This window comes from Rhincodon typus, chromosome 18, assembly GCF_021869965.1.
Source record: "Rhincodon typus isolate 14 chromosome 18, sRhiTyp1.1, whole genome shotgun sequence".
Taxonomy (NCBI): domain Eukaryota; kingdom Metazoa; phylum Chordata; class Chondrichthyes; order Orectolobiformes; family Rhincodontidae; genus Rhincodon; species Rhincodon typus.
In genome coordinates, this window is record NC_063349.1 from 23,161,492 (window position 1) to 23,181,785 (window position 20,294).

General features: G+C 41.0%; 1 protein-coding gene across 2 annotated transcripts in view; it reads left to right on the forward strand.

Annotated features, from left to right (window-relative positions):
* The window catches only part of b4galnt3b (beta-1,4-N-acetyl-galactosaminyl transferase 3b), a 185,898-nt gene that overhangs the window by 92,037 nt on the left and 73,567 nt on the right, over positions 1–20,294 (forward strand). For both annotated transcript variants that reach the window (XM_020530223.2, XM_048607762.1), the window contains exon 3: positions 13,988–14,053. In XM_020530223.2, the coding sequence (XP_020385812.1) occupies positions 13,988–14,053 (66 nt within the window). The remainder of the gene's footprint in view (positions 1–13,987; positions 14,054–20,294) is intronic.

Genomic DNA, 20,294 nt, shown 5'->3' on the forward strand with positions numbered 1-20,294 from the left:
TGCTTGGCCTGCTGTGTTCATCCAGCTGTACACCTTATTATCTATAAAAATTATCCGCTTAACATATGTTTAACATTTCTAAGAATTGCCTCCATTTCAGCGTTTCAACGTCAACTGATTTTCTTTTGCATTTTATTAATTCTTCCCTGAGGTCTTTATAGTTTTTGCCTTGCTTGCATCATTGTTCTTCACAAGTTGTTAATCAAACTCAACTGCTTTGGATATCTGTTTTGTTTTGCAAATGTAAGAAAAGCACTACCCGTACAGTCTACTCCTTTGTCATCAATTCAATACGTCTTTACTGTATATTCCCTAAATCATCATTTTCCTTCCTCCCCTATGTATTGACTATTCACTTTTCAATTCTCTTTTTTGTTTCCAATGATCCTGACAAATCCTTGCAAACCCAGTGTTCTCCTGTTCAACAGATCTTCTTATTACTGTGACAAATAAAAGAAAAAAACATTTTTAAACATAAATGCTATATTACTTATTGGATTCTTCCTTAGCTGGTCATAATACATAAATGGTTAAAATTGGTTTGTGCTAGCTGGTTTTGTAGGCTCGAGAGATTTCACATTCCACACTGATTACTGTATACATTTCAGTGTAAAGCAGTCACTTTGTGTGTTTTAACTGATACAATGGCACTTGAATGGCACAGGAGGAGTGGGAGCAGCATCCAACAGGGCTTTTAATGTTTATGTCAGATCAGTGTGTAAAACAGATTAGTTCAGGTACAAGCATCCAGTGTAGCTGCTTAAGGTGCATTTTAGACAGCTGTGGTGATGTGAGCAAATAGCATTTCATGTCTCGTCATTAGAGATACAAGATTGGATTTAATCCAGATTTTCAGATGCATGTGTGGAAGATTTATTCACTGAGGTGAGAGCCAGAATGTACAAGTTCCTGGGGGTTGAGCTCCATAATTGGGTGGTATAATTGTTATGGAAGGAAATGGCAGAGGAAGATCACCAACACTCAGGAGGAAGTTTAATGGTCTAAGAAGATCAACCAAGGTCAGTGAAGATCATTACCGTGCAGATCTGGTAAGAATGATGGAGGTACATGTCTTACTTCATACTGATCGTGCCTTCTCTCTGTGATTAGTGCAGGGTTCCTTTTAACCATTATACACACAACTTTGCAGGAATCAATGCCACACTTGGTTGATTCCAGATGATTGCTAAAACTGACATTGACTCTCACAAGACTTGGGAATGAGAGCAACAATTCCATTTTCTTCTCGACTTTCATTTTAAAATGGAAAGGAAATCTAAAGGTGAATATATGCTGAACTGCCTGATTCTACATCAGTTCTAGTTCTCCAACCAATTCAAATTCAAACTGGCTTGGAATCTAGCAGCAGTGTGATGCATGGATTATAATAATTATAAGAATTATAATAATGACATGGTTAGGAGAAAGATGCTCAGCTTTCTGTAGCTGAACAGTAATGTGTGCTTACTTGCAGGACTAGTCTCACAAACGGTTCTAAGCAATTATCTAATAACTCTGCCTATCAAAACTGAGCCCCTCTTCTGCCAAAGGCTTTGGCTATCTTTTCTCATTTGGTATCTAGACAAATGCCAGTAAGAAGCATTGATGGCAGTGAATCTACCCAGTGGATCTCAAATGCTACCAGTGGACACAACCACTGCCCATTATAAGCCCCTGGCTAGGATGCATCTTTTACCATATACCCTGAACAGAGCAGACTGATGTCTGGGTATCTTGGTTCCCCCAAGTAGTCGTAAATTGAAGTTAGGTCCCTCATTAGTCTGTGTAAGAGGCTGAATGCCTGTCTTAGGCAGCCACTGTGAGCATCTGACAAATAACCTCAATCCTGGTTTGGAAGTTTTTTCGGCTGTCCTGGGGGTGCGGAACATTCGTTCCTGAGATTAGGCCTCATTATGGCCAAATGGGCACAACGAGATCTGGTTAGTATTGATTCTCTAGATCAATATACTGATGGTCATGTCAGTGAACAGTTCCATGCATCACACTGCTGCTAGATTCCAAGCCAGTTTGAATTTGAATTGGTTGGAGAACTAGAACTGATGTAGAATCAGGCAGTTCTGCATATATTCACCTTTAGATTTCCTTTCCATTTTAAAATGAAAGTCAAGAAGAAAATGAAATTGTTGCTCTCATTCCCAAGTCATCCTTTTAAAATAGGGCAATTGATTTGTGATGGTGCAATCTACTTGAAAACTAGAATTTTTACATTGTTGGAAAAATAAGGTGATAATATTTGAACAGCAAGTTGCACACATAAGGAAAGAATAGATGAATAGTAGCATGTTGCTCACAAACAGGCTGTTTGATCCACGCTATGTTTATGCTGCATGATCTTCTTCCAACTATTGACATCCGCATATATTTTCCTTTATCTCTCCTTCAGAAATTGATCTGGAATGCATTTCCTGAAAGTGTAGTAAAAGCAGGTTTGATAGTAAACCTTCAAAATAAATTTGAATAAATACTTGAAAGGAAAGATTGAACTGAATATCCTCTTCCTGTAATGTGTCATCCTACTGTAGTAGGAGGGTGCATTCATTCCAGAAAACTAGTTGCAATCTTCACACACATTTCATTTACATAATTATATGTTACATAAATATAACCTAACCTAGCAACTACACAGGTTCAGTCTGTGCATCTATAGAGGCTAAAATTACTGACCAGCTAATGCCTGCCACTTGCATACAATAAATAAGCAGTCGACAAATTTCCTTCTCTTAAAGTTAGAGTTTAAATGTGCACAATCAAAATTTCAAAACAAATTAAAAATCTCCCATTCTGTACAACGCATAGCATTGAGATACTTTTCTACCTAACAATTTCTGCAGACATATTCTCCTTTTCTGAAACAATCTGTTGACAGTTGATTACTTGCATCCATTTAATTTTAGAGTCCTTTCCAGAACTTGCTTCAGGTTAGCAAAGTCAATCCATAAGCTTTTCTCGCTCACGCATCTCATAGAGTGCTTTGTGCTACAAAGAATGTTTATCTGCACAACAGTCAATAGATAGATATACTACCTCTGGGATGTACCTTATACAGAATCTTATTTCAAATACCAGAGGAGTGAAATCCCATATTCACTGCCTCCGCAAAAAACTAACATTCAGTAGCTGAAGTACCTTTAACAACATTTTTTGTTTCTTAACTTCCCAAGCTAAAGGACAACATTTTCCATTTTCATTCATAAGTTATGTTATGAAACCAATTAGAGCTGGAATACTGAACAATTTGCATGTGAAGTATTGCTAAAAATCACTAGTTTTGTGTCTTATGTGTCACATAAGGATGAAAAATATATGCATTTCTCCACTTCTTTCAAATCTTTCACTTGCTTCCTAAAGCTTTCTGTTTTACTATGTTTCATCATGGTTCTTACATACAACATATCAAAACTAATGGCTCGTCTAGTCTGAGTGTCATTTCAACTGACTGATCATGCTTTCTTTTAGATATAACATTGCCTACCTGGGACGATCTAGTATGATTAATTGGGACAGGAGTAACACCCTCTTAATTGATATTGTTGATTTAAATTTATTTCAGAGCTGCTCTGCTCAATATTTAAACCAATACATTCAAAAGCTTGACTCCCAATTTTTAATTTTACTCTAAATTTTTAAACTTGCAAATGTTAAGTGCTTGGAGTGATTTGAGTGTGCATGTACAAGAAACTTCAGTCTGAATGCAGGTACCGCAAGCAATTGCAAAGGGATTGGAATGCAAGACTAAAGAAGTCTTGTTACAATTGTAAAAGGCTTTGCTAAGACCACAGTAGGTATAATGTGTGTATGTTGATACATCTACACTCCCATGCAAATGAGACTTAAAGAGTTAAAAGGATTTTTCAAGTTTACTTTTACATTTGGGGGAAAGACTACTGTGTATCAGCCATTTGCTTTAAACATCCCTTGCTTTTAGCCCTTTAAGTTTCAAGTGCGAGTACCTTTTCAGTCAAAATTTACCAACATGACAAAGCTGGTTACCCCTTATTTGGTACAAACTCCAAACTCTCTCCAAGTTCCCTTTCTGGTGTCTCACATTGCTTTAGTCTCAAGTTTATTGATAGCTACCAAATACACTTCATGACTACGATTATTTCTGCCTCTAGTTTCATTAGAACTTTGTTCTGTGATCATTGTTTTATTGCATAATTTATGCAACCTATGACTTCTACTTTCACACTGATCTTTATGTGGACTATGTAAGGTCAGCCCCGGTGCTATGTCTTTCTCTCATTTTTTGATCCAAGAGTCCAATTCCGACCTAATATCAGTACTTGTGCAACAGTTACCTTTGGCTGCACAGAATTCAAGATTTTATAATTAGTTGTGAGGAGTGAAGCTTAACAAGAATGATCATGTCTGATAAGCACAGTTGGGTGGACCTTGGTTTGTGATACAGAGTGATGCCAAAAGTGTGGATTCAATTCCTGTATAAGCTGTAGTCACCATGAAGGTCCCACATTCTCAACCTTGCCCCTTGCCCAAGGTGTGGTGACCCTCAGGTCAAACTCACCACCAACAGTCTTTCACTAATGAGAGCAGCCTCTGGGACTATGGTGACTTTACCTTTACCATGGTGACCTTTTACTTTATCAGAGGTTTTCTATTCAAATTACTCTCTTTTATAGTCTTCAAATTTCTTGGTTTACATTCTGTCTCAATTGGTATTATGTGATGCCTTATTTCGCTCCAAATTTTCTGTTAGACAGCAACCTGGTTGAAAGCCCAAAGTCCTACAAGCAGAGAATTCAAATGTGTCAAAAGGATATAACTAATGTGGGTAGCACTAACTGCAGTCAGGGAACTATCTGACAGCACAGAAGGCAGTTTGGAGTTTTGCTTACAAACTAGTTGTTAGGAGTTATATCCTCGAGCAATCTGGACTGAATTATTTGCAAAAATGCCTATGCCAGGTCAGTTATTAAGAAGCAGCCTGTTTGATCAGCTAAAGATTTATGCAGCATTTCATCGATCACTGAATGACTCATTGAAGAAGATTACCTCGGAGTACAACAGGATCTTGATCAGATGGGCCAATAGGCCGAGGAGTGGCTGATGGAGTTTGATTTGGATAAATGTGAGGTGCTGCATTTTGGAAAGGCAAATCAGGCTATGACTTATATACTTAATGGTAAGGTCCTGAGGAGTGTTGCTGAACAAAGAGACCTTGGAGTGCAGGTTCATAGTTCCTTGAAAGTGGAGTCCCAGATAGATAGGATACTGAAGAAGGCGTTTGTATGCTTGGCTTTATTGGTCAGTGCATTGAGTATAGAGTTGGGACGTCATGTTGCGGCTGTACAGGACATTGTTAGACTGCTTTTGGATTACTACGTGCAATTCTGGTCTCCCTGTTTTGAAACTTGAAAGGTTTCAGAAAAGATTTACAAGAATGTTACTAGGGCTGGAGGGTTTGAGCTACATGGAGAGGCTGAATAGACTGAGACCATTTTCCCTGGAGGGTCAGAGGCTGATGGGCGACTTTATGGAGGTTTATAAAATCATGCGGGGCATGGATAGGGTAAATAGACAAGGGTGGCGTGGGGGAGTCCAAAACTAGAGGGCATAGGATTAAGGTGAGAGGGGAAAGATATAAAAACCTCCTAAGGAGTAACTTTTTCACGCAGAGGGTGGTGCACATATGGAATGAGCTGCCAGAGGAAGTGGTGGAGGCTGGTACAATCATAATATTTAAAAGGTGTCTGGATGAGTATATGAATAGGAAGGGTTTAGAACGATATGGACCAAATTCTGGCAAATGGGACGAGATTTATTTAGGATATCTGGTTGACATGGATGAGTTGGACCGAAGGGCCTGTTTCCGTGCTGTATATCTCTATGACTCTATGACTCCTTTCCCAGAGCCCATTGCTGAAAGGACTTTCAATTGTGATATATATGACTACAGTGCTCACATTTTCACAAATGCCTCTGAACTGTCATTGGAAATTCAGTTGAGCTACAGTATTGCCTCAAGTCCAGTTCTTATCATTTCTCTGAGTTTTGTTGACAAAATCTTTCTTGACCCTAACTATATTCTCTTTGAGGAAGACTAAATCTAGTTACTAGGTCTTTTAAATGTAGAATGCAAGTATATGCCTCTTGGTTCCATACCTTTTTATTCTGTGCCAATTACCTTGTTAAACTCATGTGCCAGTGGAAGGCTTGCAGTAAGGTGTAGCAGCATTTTCCTATACTTTTTTTTTCAGATTTCACATCTCTCACTAATAACTTCTATCTTTTATCAGGATTTTTAGTCTTTGACTATGTTGGTGAGACATTGATGAGAAACTCCAGGTTAACCGGATGCAATACTGTCCAGAATGAGTAAACAGCAGTTTCATTAATGTGCCAAAAGTACATCTTGTATTCCATATCAGGTTTCATTTACGTCTTTTTCATAGAAAGTTCAGTCATCAGCATAGGCATCTTACGTAGAGGACTGCAACAAAACTGTTAAAACTGTTTATCACAGTAATATTTTACATAGAATTACTGCTCTCATTAGTTACCAATACATCACCAAACCTAAAGCATGTTGTATTTTTTTTTCTTTGTGGTGGTCCTTTATTTATTGAATGAACCAGCTGTTCTCCATACTGCTGAAGTACAAGGGCTCTCTAGCACAGCACATTTAAATAAATCCTCAACTAGTATATTTGTCTCAGGTCTGACATTCCTTGTGACCTGTATAATTTGTTTGAATTCCTGGTTATCTTCCTCCTGTTCAGTATTTTATTTGTCATGTATCCCTTAGAAGTCCTTGCCTCACCACTTTACTCAGTACATCACGTAACAATAGTTCAAGTCACTTGAAGCACTTGTTAACTGCTTCTGGGATTAATTTCCTTTTACCGCTGTTTCAAATCTCCTGCTGGAATAACCAAATCTACTAAAGGTGCTTTCATTTTCATTCTGTCTGTCTTTTCCTCTTCCATTTTATTGGCACCTGCTCCCAAAATCCAGTTCATTTTGAAATCTAGAAATCATCAAGTCCTCTATTCTTTCGTGACACAATGGAACATCCATTAAATGACTAAAATGTTTGTCATAATGTGGAGGTGCTGGTGTTGGACTGGGGTGGACAGTGTCAAAAATCACACAACATCAGGTTATAGTCCAATAGGTTTATTTGAAGACATAAGCTTTTGGAGCCTCGCTCCTTCAGGTGTTTGTGAGCAACTGGGCGATGCAGACTATTTCTCCAGTAACCATCATATCCAACACCGTCGCCTCTGCACATTACAGCAAGGAGTCTATCCAAATGACACTTTGCACAGTCTGGAAATTTGAATGCAAGTCTTGATCCAGAGAACCCGAAATTGATTTTAAAATGCTTTATTCTGTTATTAAGTACATGAAGTATTCTTCCATGAAATGGCCAACCGTTTCCTGAAATCTACCAGAAGTTTCACTCTGCCTCATAGATATTTAACTGGTCATCTTTCTTGTGAATTTCACCATGAAACTCTTAAAATAAGATCCTCATCTTGACCAATATTCAACTGCCCACATCCTGTGGACAAAATACTTCTGATTTTATTTCTGTCAGTGACATCAAAGGCTGTTTCCTCTTAGGTTGGGAGATAACCCCTGTTCACATATCTACTTCATTCTTTTACTAGTGCTGTAGTTCAGATTGTGAGAATATAGAATACCTCAATAATTTAGACTTGCTTTCTGCCACTTTTCACAATGGTGACTAGGATTGTAAATTTCCTTTTTCAAATTTTTCTTGGCATCCAGCCTTCACATATTCTAATCTAAAAAAGCTAGTGATGAAGGATCTAACTGAAGCCTGTCTTTATGCATTTTTATCATCAAATCATACAATGCAGAAGAAGCCCTTCAATCCGTTGAGTCTACCCTGACAAAAGCTATTCTAAATCTAGACTAGTTGCACTTTCCAGCACTTGGCCCATAGCATTGAATGTTCTGACATTTCAAGTTCTCATACATGTATTTTGGTAAAAGTTCTAAGGTTTTTTGCTTCAACGTACCCTCTCAGGCAGTGCATTCCAGATTCCCACCACCCTCAGAGTGAAAGATCTTTTCCTTAACTCCTCTTGAAACTTGCTGCCTTTCACCTTAAAATTATGCCCATTTGTTATTGACCCTTCAACCAAGGGGAACAGCTGCTTCCTATCTGGCCCTCATGCCTCTCATAGTTTTATAAACCTCTATAAGGTTCCCTCTCAGCTGCCTTTGCTCTAAAGAAAACGCAAGCTTTTCCAGCTTCTCTTCAAAACTAAACTGCTTCATTCCAGGCAATATCCTGGAATTTGCTCTGCACCGCCTCCAGTGCAATGGCATCCTTTCTGTAGTGTGGTGACTGGACTGCACACAGTACTCCGGATGTGGCCTAACCAAAGTTTTGCACAGCTCCAACACAACCTCCCTGCTCTTACAATCTATGCCTTGACTAATAAAGGCAACTGTCTCGTATGCCTTCTTAACTACCCTATTAAGCTGACGGCCATTTTCAGGGATCTGTGGACAAGCACCCCAAGTGTTATCTAAGCTTCCTAGTGTCCTGCCACTAATTGAGCATTCCCTTGTCTTGTTACTTCTTCCAAAGTATATTACCTCACACTAATAAGGGTTAAGTTCCATTAGCCACTGATTTACAGAGTTGCACATTATAAATTTATAACCCCTAACTCCAACAGCCATAGTCTTTCCTTTTTAAGATTTATAGAGGCTTAATGGAATCCCTATTTAATGCCCACCACTGCAAGCAATTAAACACAAATTAATATACAATTAACAGGGCAGATCCTCCTTTAACATGTGTCGAAATAATGTGGTGGATTCTTAATAAGTTTTTGTAAAGCATTTTTAGATGCAGTTATATAATTTTTGTTAAGAGCTGTAACCCTTTGGCTTATAATGATGTTTAGAAATCAACTGACAATCAGTATAGGTTTATGTTTGAAAATAAAAGCCACTGTACATTTCTATATAAATCTCTTGATTTATAGAGTTTAGCTCTTTGTTTATGTGGGGTGGATGTCTGGATTATCAATCTTGTGTAGGTAATGGAGATGGTTTTCAGACTGGTTCAAATGATGGATGTTCAGGGACACCTCTGCGGGGTTGAGGACACTCAATGCATTACTTCAGAGGGTGAAAGATTTGGTTTGTCTCATTCGGTCTCTTTCTGTTTGCGTTCCTGATCTTTGTGGATCCTGTATTGAAGGAGAAATCTATCACCACTGAGAATACTCTAGATTACCAGTTAACTATCCTGATGCAGGTATTGGAATAATCAAGATTTGCATGGTGTTTGTTGCATGATAAAAGCCTTGTGACAGTTTATTGGGTCATGGATATTATTAACATGCAAAAGATCAAGATTTGAATGACAAACTATCTTACTATTGACAGAATGAAAGCCTTCCCTATTGTACAGATCTGAAGGGATTGTTGTAAGGTTCTTTGAAGGCTGTCTGTTTCTGCCAGTTCTTTTGGAAATTCTGCCAGTTAAGTTGAATATGCTTGCTCCTTTTTTGCAAGTTTGATTGAGAAGATAACGAATTGTGATGCTTGCATTAAAATATCAACATTATCTTTATCTTTATACAGTAATAATCTGCATTCCAGAAATAGTCAGTGGTCATTTTCACTTCTGCACATAATTCTACAGGTGGCTCAGTGATTAGCACTGCTGCCTCACAGCGCCAGGGACCGGGGTTCAATTCCACTCTCGGGTGACTGTCTGTGTGAAGTTTGCATATTCTCCTTGTGACTGTGTAGATTTCTTCCGGGTGCTCCAGTTTCCCTTCACAGTCCAAAGATGTGCAGGTTAAGTGGATTGGCTATGCTAAATTACCCATAGAGTCGAGGATGGAAAATGCAGGGATAGGGCAGGGGGCTGGGCCTGGGTGGGATGCTCTTTGGGGGGGGTCGGTATGGGCTTAATGGTTTGCTTCCACACTGTAGGGATTCTAGGATTCATTGCACTCATTCAGCTGGTATCAGACCTAATGCTACCCCCAGATAGATTACAAAGAAGAGTAATGTTTTGATGAGCTGAATGGCAGGGAAAGCTCATTAAAACCTTTAGAGATGTGTAACCTGAGGCCTAGGATGCTCTGTTGGAAACAATTATATTCTATGATGCTTTGCCCCAAATTATTCTAATACAACCCCTTTGATTTCTTTGTCCTCTTTCTCATAACACAGGAGGAAGGCATTTCATTTCCTCAGAGCAAGATATAAATTAGTCTAGTACTCATTTTTCAAAAGATATCAAGTATTCTTAATTCAAATACTCAAATATGTTGCAGCAAAATTGATATCCCAATAAAGTTATACAAATGCAGAAGAGCGTCAGGCAGTGGCCTTCTCTGTGTGTTTTTGTCTCAGGGATACTGCTGTACTGCTCACACCTTTTTGTATGACACCTGTGTTTCCTTACATCTGTCTGTGAGACTGCTGTCCCAATTTTGACACTAGCCTCCAGATGTTAGTAAAAAATGACTTGGCAGGGCTGTTTCTGCCGTTGTCTTTTCAATTCCAGGTGTAGTTTGCTGTTGCATTCTCATTTCAAGAAATTGCCACCAGACATACCTACTTCAAAGAGCACCATTCCTGACTGCTGTGTATCACGTAGAAATTGTTTAGCCGCCTTCTCCAAGTTCAATCTTGTAATTTCCCCTGATGACTGGACTAACTAGATGTAAGTGTCAGCTATCAAAGCTACCAAACAGGACTACTTGCGTGCCAAACGGCATAAGCAGCAAGTGATGGACAGAGCTAAGTGATCCCAAAACAGACGGATCAGATTGAAGCTCTGCAGTCCTGCCACATGGACAATTAAACAACTCACTGGAGGAGGAGGCTCCACAAATATCCCGATCCTCAATGATGGAGGAGCCCAGCACGTCAGTGCATACGACAAGGCTGAAGCTTTTGCAGCAATCTTCAGCCAGGAGTGCCGAGTGGAAGATCCATCTCGGCCTCCTCCAGTGGTCCCCAACATTACAGTTACCAGTCTTCAGCCAATTCAATTCACTCCACTCCAGGTGATACCAAGAAACTGGTGGAGACACTGGATCCTGCAAAAGTTATTGGTCCTAACAATTGCAACAATTTGCAACAATTGTACTGAAGGCTTGTGTTCAAGAACTTGCCGCTCCCTTAGCCAAGCTGTTCTAGTACAGTTACAACAATGGCATCTACCTGACAATGTGGTAATTTGCCCAGGTGTGTCCTGTACACACAACACAGGACAAATTCAACCCGGCCAATTACTGCCCTCATCGGTCTATTGCAATCTTCAGTAAAGTGATGGAAGGTATCATCAACAGTGCTATCAAATGGCACCTACTCAGCAATAACCTGCTCAGTGACACGCAGTTTGGGTTTCATCAGGGCCACTCAGCTCCTGATCTGATTACAGCCTTTGTTCAAAAATGAACAAAAGAGCTAAATTCCAGAGGTGATGTGAGAGTGACAGCCCTGGACATTATGAATGCATTCAACCAAGTGTGGCATCAAGGAGCCCTAGCAAAACTGTAATCATTGGGTATTAGGGGCAAACTCTCTGGTGGTTGGAGTCATACCTGACACGTAGGAAGATGGTTGTGGTTGTTGGAGGTCATTCATCTTATCTCCAGGACATCTTTGGAGGAGTTCCTTGGGGTAGTGTCCTAGACCCATCCATTTCAGCTGCTTCATCAATGATGTTCCCTCCATTATTAGGTCAGAATTGGGGATGCTCACCAATGATTATACAATGTTCAGCACCATTCAGCACTCACCAAAGAAAGGAGGAGAACATGGCCCCATCTGTATCAACAGAACTGAGGTTGAGAGGGTGGAGACTGTCATGTTCCTCAGAGTGACGATAACCAACAACCTGTCCTGGATGCGACAGCCAAGAAGGCACAACAACACTTCTTCTTCCTCAGGAAATTTCACATGTCCATAAGGTCCCTTACCAACTTCTACAGATGCACCATTGAAAGCATACTGTCTGGGTGCATAACGGCCTGGTACAGCAACTGCTCTGCCCAGGACCATAAGAAAATACAGAAGGTGGTGTACACAGCCCAGACCATCACGGAAGCCAACCTTCCATCCATGGACTGTATTTACATGGCGCGCTGCTGCGGAAAGGCTGCCAACATCAAAGGCCCATCGCACCACGGTCATGATCTCTTACAACCTCTTTCATCAAGCAGAAAATACAGAAGCCTGAACATGCACAAGCAGGATCAGAAGCAGCTTCTTCCCGGCCAGTATTAGACTGCCGAATGGATTCTCGATCCTCAAATAATGCTGATCTTGCTAACATTGATCTCGCCTAGTTCACGTCATGTGCGATGTAAGCTGTTTGCCTCTGCCTGAGTCTTTTTGATCTGTACATCCTTGCTTGCTATGATCTGCCTGTATTGCTCGTAAACAAAGTTTTTCACTGTACTTTGATTGTCACGTGTACCAATCAAACATTCAGGACTCCTCAGATACTAATGCGGTCCATGTTTAAATGCAGCAAGATCTGGACAATATTCGGACTTGGGCTGACAAGTAGCAAGTAACATTCGCGCCGCACAAATGCCAGGCAATTATCATTTCCAATAAGAGACAATCAAATGTCCACCCCATGACATTCAACGGTGTCTCCTGCTATCAACATCCTGAGGGTTACCATTGACCAGAATCTCATTGGCTACAAGAGCAGGTCAGAAGCTAGGAATACTGCAGCGAGTAACTCACCTCCTGACTCCACAAAACCTTTCCACCATCTGTAAGGTACAAGTCAGGAGTGTGATGGAATACTCCCCATTTGCTTGGATGAGTGCAACTCCAACAACACTCAAGAATCTTGTCACCATCCAGGACAAAGCAGCCTGCTTGATTGGCACTGCATCCATAAACATTCAGCCACTCGACCATTGACGCTCAGTAGCAGCAGTGTGTATGATCTATAAGATACACTGCAGAAATTCACCAAAGACTCTTGGACAGCACTTTCCAAATCTGCGACCACTTCCATCTAGAAGGACAAGGGCAGCAGATATATGGGAACACCACCACCTCCAAGTTCCCCTCCAAGTCACTCACCATCCTGACTTGGAAATATGTCTCCATTCCTTCACTGTTAACTTGGTAAAATCTAGGAACTCTGTCCCTAAAGGCATTGTGGTTTACCTACAGCAGGTAGTCCACAGCAGTTGAAGAAGGCAGCTCACCACCAGCTTCTCAACGGTAACTAAGGAAGGGCAATAAATACTGAGCAGCCAGTGATGCCCACATCCCATGAGTTAGTGAAAAGGAGTTACACATTACTCAGGTTTCTTCCTTGGACCTGCCCAAATATAGCTAACTTTCCAAAGAAAAATCTTTTGTATTGGATATTATCAAATAAACGTGATATTGTATAATAATTCTCCTGGTGAAAAATCACATCTCCTGCCTTAACGTAAATAGCACCATGAGAGACTTTGCAAGGTTTACCATTTCTAATGTATGTACCTCAATTTAAATAGGAGCATTGTGTTGTTTAAAGTCGCTTTTCGTGACTTATCATGGTCATTTATGCCGGTCTTTTTTTTGTTAAGTCAACAAGCATCTGATTGTTATCATGGCTAGACAGGAACAAGGAGCCAGCTGTCATGGTACCAGACAATGAATACTTCATGAAAGTGGTTTCCTGAGAATATTGCAGACAATTCTAAAGCTCCTAATGTAACAATTCATAGAGCAGTAAATATGTATTGTGCAAAACAACCGTTAACTAAAGTTTTGATATGTAGAGCATCCCATACTACAGTTGTGTTCTGCAGATTAAACTGGTAGCTTAATGCAGAACTGACAGTGCCCAAGGGTACTGGAGTTGTAGCTGCATCTGGATGACTGTACAATGTCTGTGAGCAGCCTCATGCAACATGCTTTTGCTTCTATTGAATTTTGCCATTATGCAATCTATGACAAATATTTGTGTTTGTTGCAGGATCTTGACAGCAACCATTGGCAAGAAAGTCACGAATTAAATTTTGCGAAAATGTGGAGCTCTAAGGTAAGATGGGTCTCAGTATAAATCAAATGGCTGGTTTGCAGATTGAAACCCCCCAAGTTGCACAGATGTCGATAGTAAACCACATACCAAATTCACAATTTTTGACCTACATGGTTATGCAGCAACTTTATGCTAACTGTTATGTGTTGAACCTCCGCAGGAGTTGGCTGTGTAATTTTTGGTGAGTTTCATGGAGGGTTTCTATGAGCCCTAGCAGTCTTTCTCACATTATCTTCCAAACTTTGCCTCATTGCCTTTGCACCTCGCCTGTAAGACCACGCTGCTCACGTATTCTCCCACTCGCTCCTGGCCACTGCTGCGACCTCCCAGGATTCCTGATTCCAGTGCCGTTTTTAAAACCCAGGCATGCATATGGTCAAGCATTAGCCTGCAGCTACTCTGCTCAGTTCATTTTATTTGTCTCAGACATGTCAGGCAGAGCGTAATTGGCATCCGCTTTGCTGATGGGGCACTGGAGGTCTCACTGGATGAGGGTTCATGCAGTCGCTGCTCATGGAGCATGCTGGTGACTGAAACTGTGACATTTTTTGTTGCCAAAAGAAACAAGTGACTTCTTCTCGTATCTGGACCAACTTGCTCTCTTCAGCCAGTTTAATTAAAGCAGATGTCTGCAACATCTGCAGTTCTTGCTATCCCAATCAGCCATTAGTTAATTAGCTACATGTGGAGCTCCTGATGTGTATCCTTACTTCTATTTTCAATGTTAATATAAACATTTCTACAGCAATGTATTGGCTGTAATGTACTTTTGGATGGCCTGAGAATATAGTAAGCTACTCAATCATTTTTCTTTCCCATGTTTAAAATCTGATGCTAGAACTTAATTCAGACATGGAACACCAATCATTTATTTTGTAACGCATATCTGATTTAATATGGTGAGGCTAAGAAAATTCAGCATGTCCATAAGGACCCTCATCAACTTTTATAGATGCACCGTAGAAAGCATTCTATCTGGATATATTGTGGCTTGGTACAGCAACTGCTCTGCCCACGACTGTCAGAAACTACAGAAAGTTGTGAATGCTGCTCAGAGGATCGCGCAGGTCAACCTTCCATCCGTTGACTCCATCTACACTTCTCGTTGCTGTGAAAAGACAGCCAATCATCAAAGACCACTCCTACCCGGTTACAATCACTTCCAAACACTTCTGTCAAGCAGAAGATACAAAACATGTGTACCAACAGGTTCAAGAACAGCTTCTTCCCTGCTGTTATTAGACTTCTGAATGGACCTCTCAAATTTCAAATCTAATGTTGATCTTGCTTTTTGTGCACCTTCTTTGCAGCCATAACTTTGTATTCCTCTCTGTTCGGTCACTTTACAATTTTTGTATGGTATGATCTATCTGTACTGCATGCAAAACGAAACTTTTCACTGAACTTATGTACATATGACAATAATAAATCAAATCAAAAAAGATGTATAATCCTTATTATTGATCATTCAAGATAGGTTGACATAAATTGTCAAGACAGTATCACAGCTAACATGTTGATAACATCATTGAAACAAGTCTATTCAACTCACAACGTTCCTGACATGGTTATATTAGATAATGGGCCACAGCTTGCAAATACACAATTTAGAGAATTTGCCAAGGAATGTAGATTAATTCATAAAGTGAGTTCACCTTATTATCCAAAAGTGAATGGTAAAGAGGAACAAGATGTTGGGACCATAAACAACTTTTGAAGAAGATAAAATTAGGTTGGCTCCATTGAGTCATAGATCATCATCATTTAAAAACCGTTAATCATGGTGATTATCTTCTGAAAAGTTAAAATTGATATTACAGTGGGAGACCAAGATAAATTGAGAAAATGGATGGAAGTCCAAAGACAGAAGCAAACTAGAAACTTCAGTCATTGTCATCAAGTAAGAAAGTTGTCAATTCTTCATTCAGGAGAAAGGCCTGAGACCCACAACAAGAGGAATTGTTACTGAGAGAATGGAATAACCAAGATCGTATATGGGAAACATCTCCATGTATTAGCAGGAAATATTGAAGAGCCTTGAACAGAAAACTAGTACAACTTTGATCCTGAAGAAAATACAAAAACTACTGAAAGCTTTACACGTACCCAAGGAATGCTCACTAAAGTAAAGTGTAAGTAATGGGAACAAAGGCTGGGGGAGGAGATGTGGAGTAATAGTTTAACAGCATAAGCCCAAATAATCATAACAATCATGACTTAACATGACAAAGAGTAAGAGCTGGAGATCTCATGAAGGAAGCAATTTGAGCTTGTACAAATCCTTGACCTATGTGTCACAACCACCAGGCACATCCACCATGTGGTCAGCGAACTGTAGATTAATATAGTTTGTACAATCCCTTTCAGTTTATATTGATTTAAGCTAAAATAGATGCAGCCTTGTGTTTAATCAAGAGGGGAGGCAATAGCAGCGGACTGTCAATCAGTGGTTATGGTGGAATTTGAATTCAGTAAAAATCTGGGATTAATTAATCGTCTAATGATGACCATGAATCCATTGTCAATTATCAGAAAATGCCATCAGGTTCACTAATGTCCTTTAGGGAAGGAAACTGCCATCCTTACACAGTCTGGTCAACATGTGATTCTAGACCCAAAGCAATGTGGTTGACTTTTAACTGTCCTCCAGGCAATTAGGGATGGGCAATGAATGCTGGCTTAGCCAGCGATGCCCTTATCTCATGAATGAATCAAAAATTTAAAAAATATAAAGTTATTAACAGACATCAAGATTAAAGCAAGAATAGAAAAGTACTTACAAGATGAAAGTCTCCAAAATCTCGATAGTTTGCCAATGGCATCTATTGCTTAAGTTCCGAAGAAGAGTCATTGGACTTAGAAGAGAGTGAGAAATCTTCTGGCTTCTGCTTCTGAAGACATGGCAATTTTACTCATGCAGTTCCTGTGTTGCAGACTATGAGCTGCATCAAAATGTCACTCACTTTCTCCCTGCATAGCCGTATTCTTCCTTACTGGTTCGGGATGAAATCTTTTTCTATCTGCAGCCTTCTGTTTGAATCACTCTTAGTGGACAAGCTAAGATGGCCTGAGATGCCATGTGACCTATGTAAAAAAGGAAATAATTTCCGATATAAGGCACTTCAGAGGCATCTCCTCTTCCGCCTCTGGTTCTTGGCTTTCTTTCTGGTCATTCTCACAATGAATTGTCGAGGAACTTCAACTGCTGGCTAAAAGCTTTTAGACTACACCATGAACAGATTTGGTCCCCTTATCTAAGGAAGGATATTCCAGTTTTGGAGGCAGTCCAGAGAGCTGACCTTGGGTATGGAGGAACTATCTTAGGAGGACAGGTTGAGTAGATTGGGCCTGTACTCATTGGAATTTAGAAGAATGAGAGGCGATCTTTTTGAAACATATGAGATTCTTTTGGGAATTTACTGGGTGGATGCAGAAAAATTGTTTCTGTTGTGAGAGAATCGAGGATCAGTGGGCATAATTTCAGAGTAAGGGGTCTCTCTCTTTTAAGACAGGAAGAGAAGGAATAGAGAGGGTAGTGTGTCTCAGAAATTCTTTACAAAGGAGGGCTGTGAATGCTGGGTTCATTAAGTATGTTCAATGCTATGACAGACAGATTTTTAATCAGGAAGAGAATCAAGATTTGTAGGTAAAAGGCAGAAAGTTGGGGTTGAAGGTTATCAAGTCAGCCATGATCTGATTGCATGTTGGGGCATGCTTGATGAACTGGGTGAATACTTATGTTCCTGCATCTTATCGTTTATATGGAACTTAAAAGCTACTTACACTACATCAGAATTACATGAAAGCTATTTGTAAACCATCAGATTATATTGAAGAGTAGGTATCCTGCTCAGTTGCATTGATTAGCATTGAAATGGAATCAAAGTACAACACACAGACTGGAATGGTTAGCACCTCTCAGGACCAGTCCTTTTAAGTCCTGATCAATGGAGCTTATCATAAGATGTCAGTTAACGCTTTCAGAAATTAACTAGTTTATAAACTATTTGCCACTTCCCACTTCCAGGATCTTGGTTGATGTGTAGGTAATATATAAGGTTAATTAAGAGGTGACATTGAATAAGTTGTCAGTACTAAAGTTAATAATGTACTAGGACTGGACGAGATGCATCCAAGCTTATTAAAGGAAGTGGGAGGGGAAATTGCAGATACACTGACATTAATCTTTCAATCTTCCCTGGATTCCAGGGTAGTGCCAAAGGACTGGAGAATTGCAAACATTAAGGTTGTAAAGATAAGCCCTACGATTACAGGGTTCTGAGGAAGGGTCACTGGACCCGAAAGGTTAACTCTGTTTTTTCCTTCACAGATGCTGCCAGACCTGCTGAGCTTTTCCAGCAACTTTGTTTTTATTCCTACAATTACAGGTCTGTTAGTTTAACTTTGGTGGTGGGGAAATGTCCAAAAATAAATATTGAAAAATAAGAAGATGGGGTTACTTAGGAAGAACTGGCATGAATTTCTTAAGGGAAAACTCATGGCCAACTAACTTGTTGCTGTTTTTGAAGAGGTAATAGAGAGGATTCCTGAGGTCAAAGCTGTTGATGTGGTGTGCATGGACATCCGGAAAGTATTTGGACTGTACCACACAATACTCATGGATTAAAAGGATCAGTAACAACATGCGCACAAATTTGGATGAGGAACAGGTAACGGAGTGATGGTTAATGGGTATTTTTGGGCTGTAGGAAGGTTGGTGGTGTTCTCTGAGTCAGTTTTGGGACCCTTACTTTTGCTTATATGTGAAATTGAATTAGAACTTGGTGTGTAGAGATCACTTTAAAAGTTTGTTTGGGACTTGGGACCATTGTAATCTGTAAGAAGGACAGTGTTGAACTTCAAAAGGGTATAAACAAGTTGATGGACAGGGCAGACAGGTGGCAGATAAAGGTCAATGCAGACAAGTGTGAGATGATGAGACAACAAGGTGCAGAGCTGGATGAACACAGCAGGCCAAGCAGCATCATAGGAGCAGAAAGGCTGACGCTTCGGGCCTAGACCCTTCATCAGAAATGGAGGAGGGGAAGGGAGTTCTGAAATAAACAGGGAGAGAGGGGGAGGCGGATAGAAGATGGATAGAGGAGAAGATAGGTGGAGAGGAAACAGACAGGTCAAAGAGGCGGGAATGGAGCCAGTAAAGGTGAGTATAGGTGGGGAGTTAGGGAGGGGATAGGTCAGTCCAGGGAGGACGGACAGGTCAAGGGGGCGGGATGAGGTTAGTAGGTAGGAGATGGAGGTGCGGCTTGAGGTGGGAGGAGGGGATAGGTGGGAGGAAGAACAGGTTAGGGAGGCGGGGACGAGCTGGGCTGGTTTTGGGATGCGGTAGGCAGAGGGGAGATTTTGAAGCTTGTGAAATCCACATTGATACCATTGGGCTGCAGGGTTCCCAAGCGGAATATGAGTTGCTGTTCCTGCAACCTTCGGGTGGCATCGTTGTGGCACTGCAGGAGGCAGGATGGACATGTCGTCTGAGGAATGGGAGGGGGAGTTGAAATGGTCCGCGACTGGGAGGTGCAGTTGTTTATTGCGAACCGAGCATAGGTGTTCTGCAAAGCGGTCCCCGAGCCTCCGCTTGGTTTCCCCGATGTCGAGGAAGCCACACCGGGTACAGCGGATGCAGTATACCACATTGGCAGATGTGCAGGTGAACATCTGCTTGATGTGGAAAGTCTTCTTGGGGCCTGGAATGGGGGTGAGGGAGGAGGTATGGGGGCAGGTGTAGCACTTCCTGCGGTTGCAGGGAAAAGTGCTGGGTGTGGTGGGCTGGAGGGGAGTGTGGAGCGGACAAGGGAGTCACGGAGAGAGTGGTCCCTCCGGAAAGCAGATAAGGGTGGGGAGGGAAAGATGTCTTTGGTGGTGGGGTTAGATTGCAGATGGCGGAAGTGTCGGAGGATGATGCGTTGGATCCGGAGGTTGGTGGGGTGGTATGTGACACCCTCATCCGCTTAGCCGAACTCGTCCTCACCCTCAACAACTTCTCTTTCAATTCCTCCCACTTCCTACAGACAAAGGGGGTGGCCATGGGTACCCGCATGGGCCCAAGCTATGCCTGCCTCTTTGTAGGTTACGTGGAACAATCCCTCTTCCGTACCTACACTGGCCCTAAACCCCACCTCTTCCTCCGTTATATTGATGACTGTATCGGCGCCGCCTCGTGCTCCCACGAGGAGCTCGAACAGTTCATCCACTTCACCAACACCTTCCACCCCAACCTTAAGTT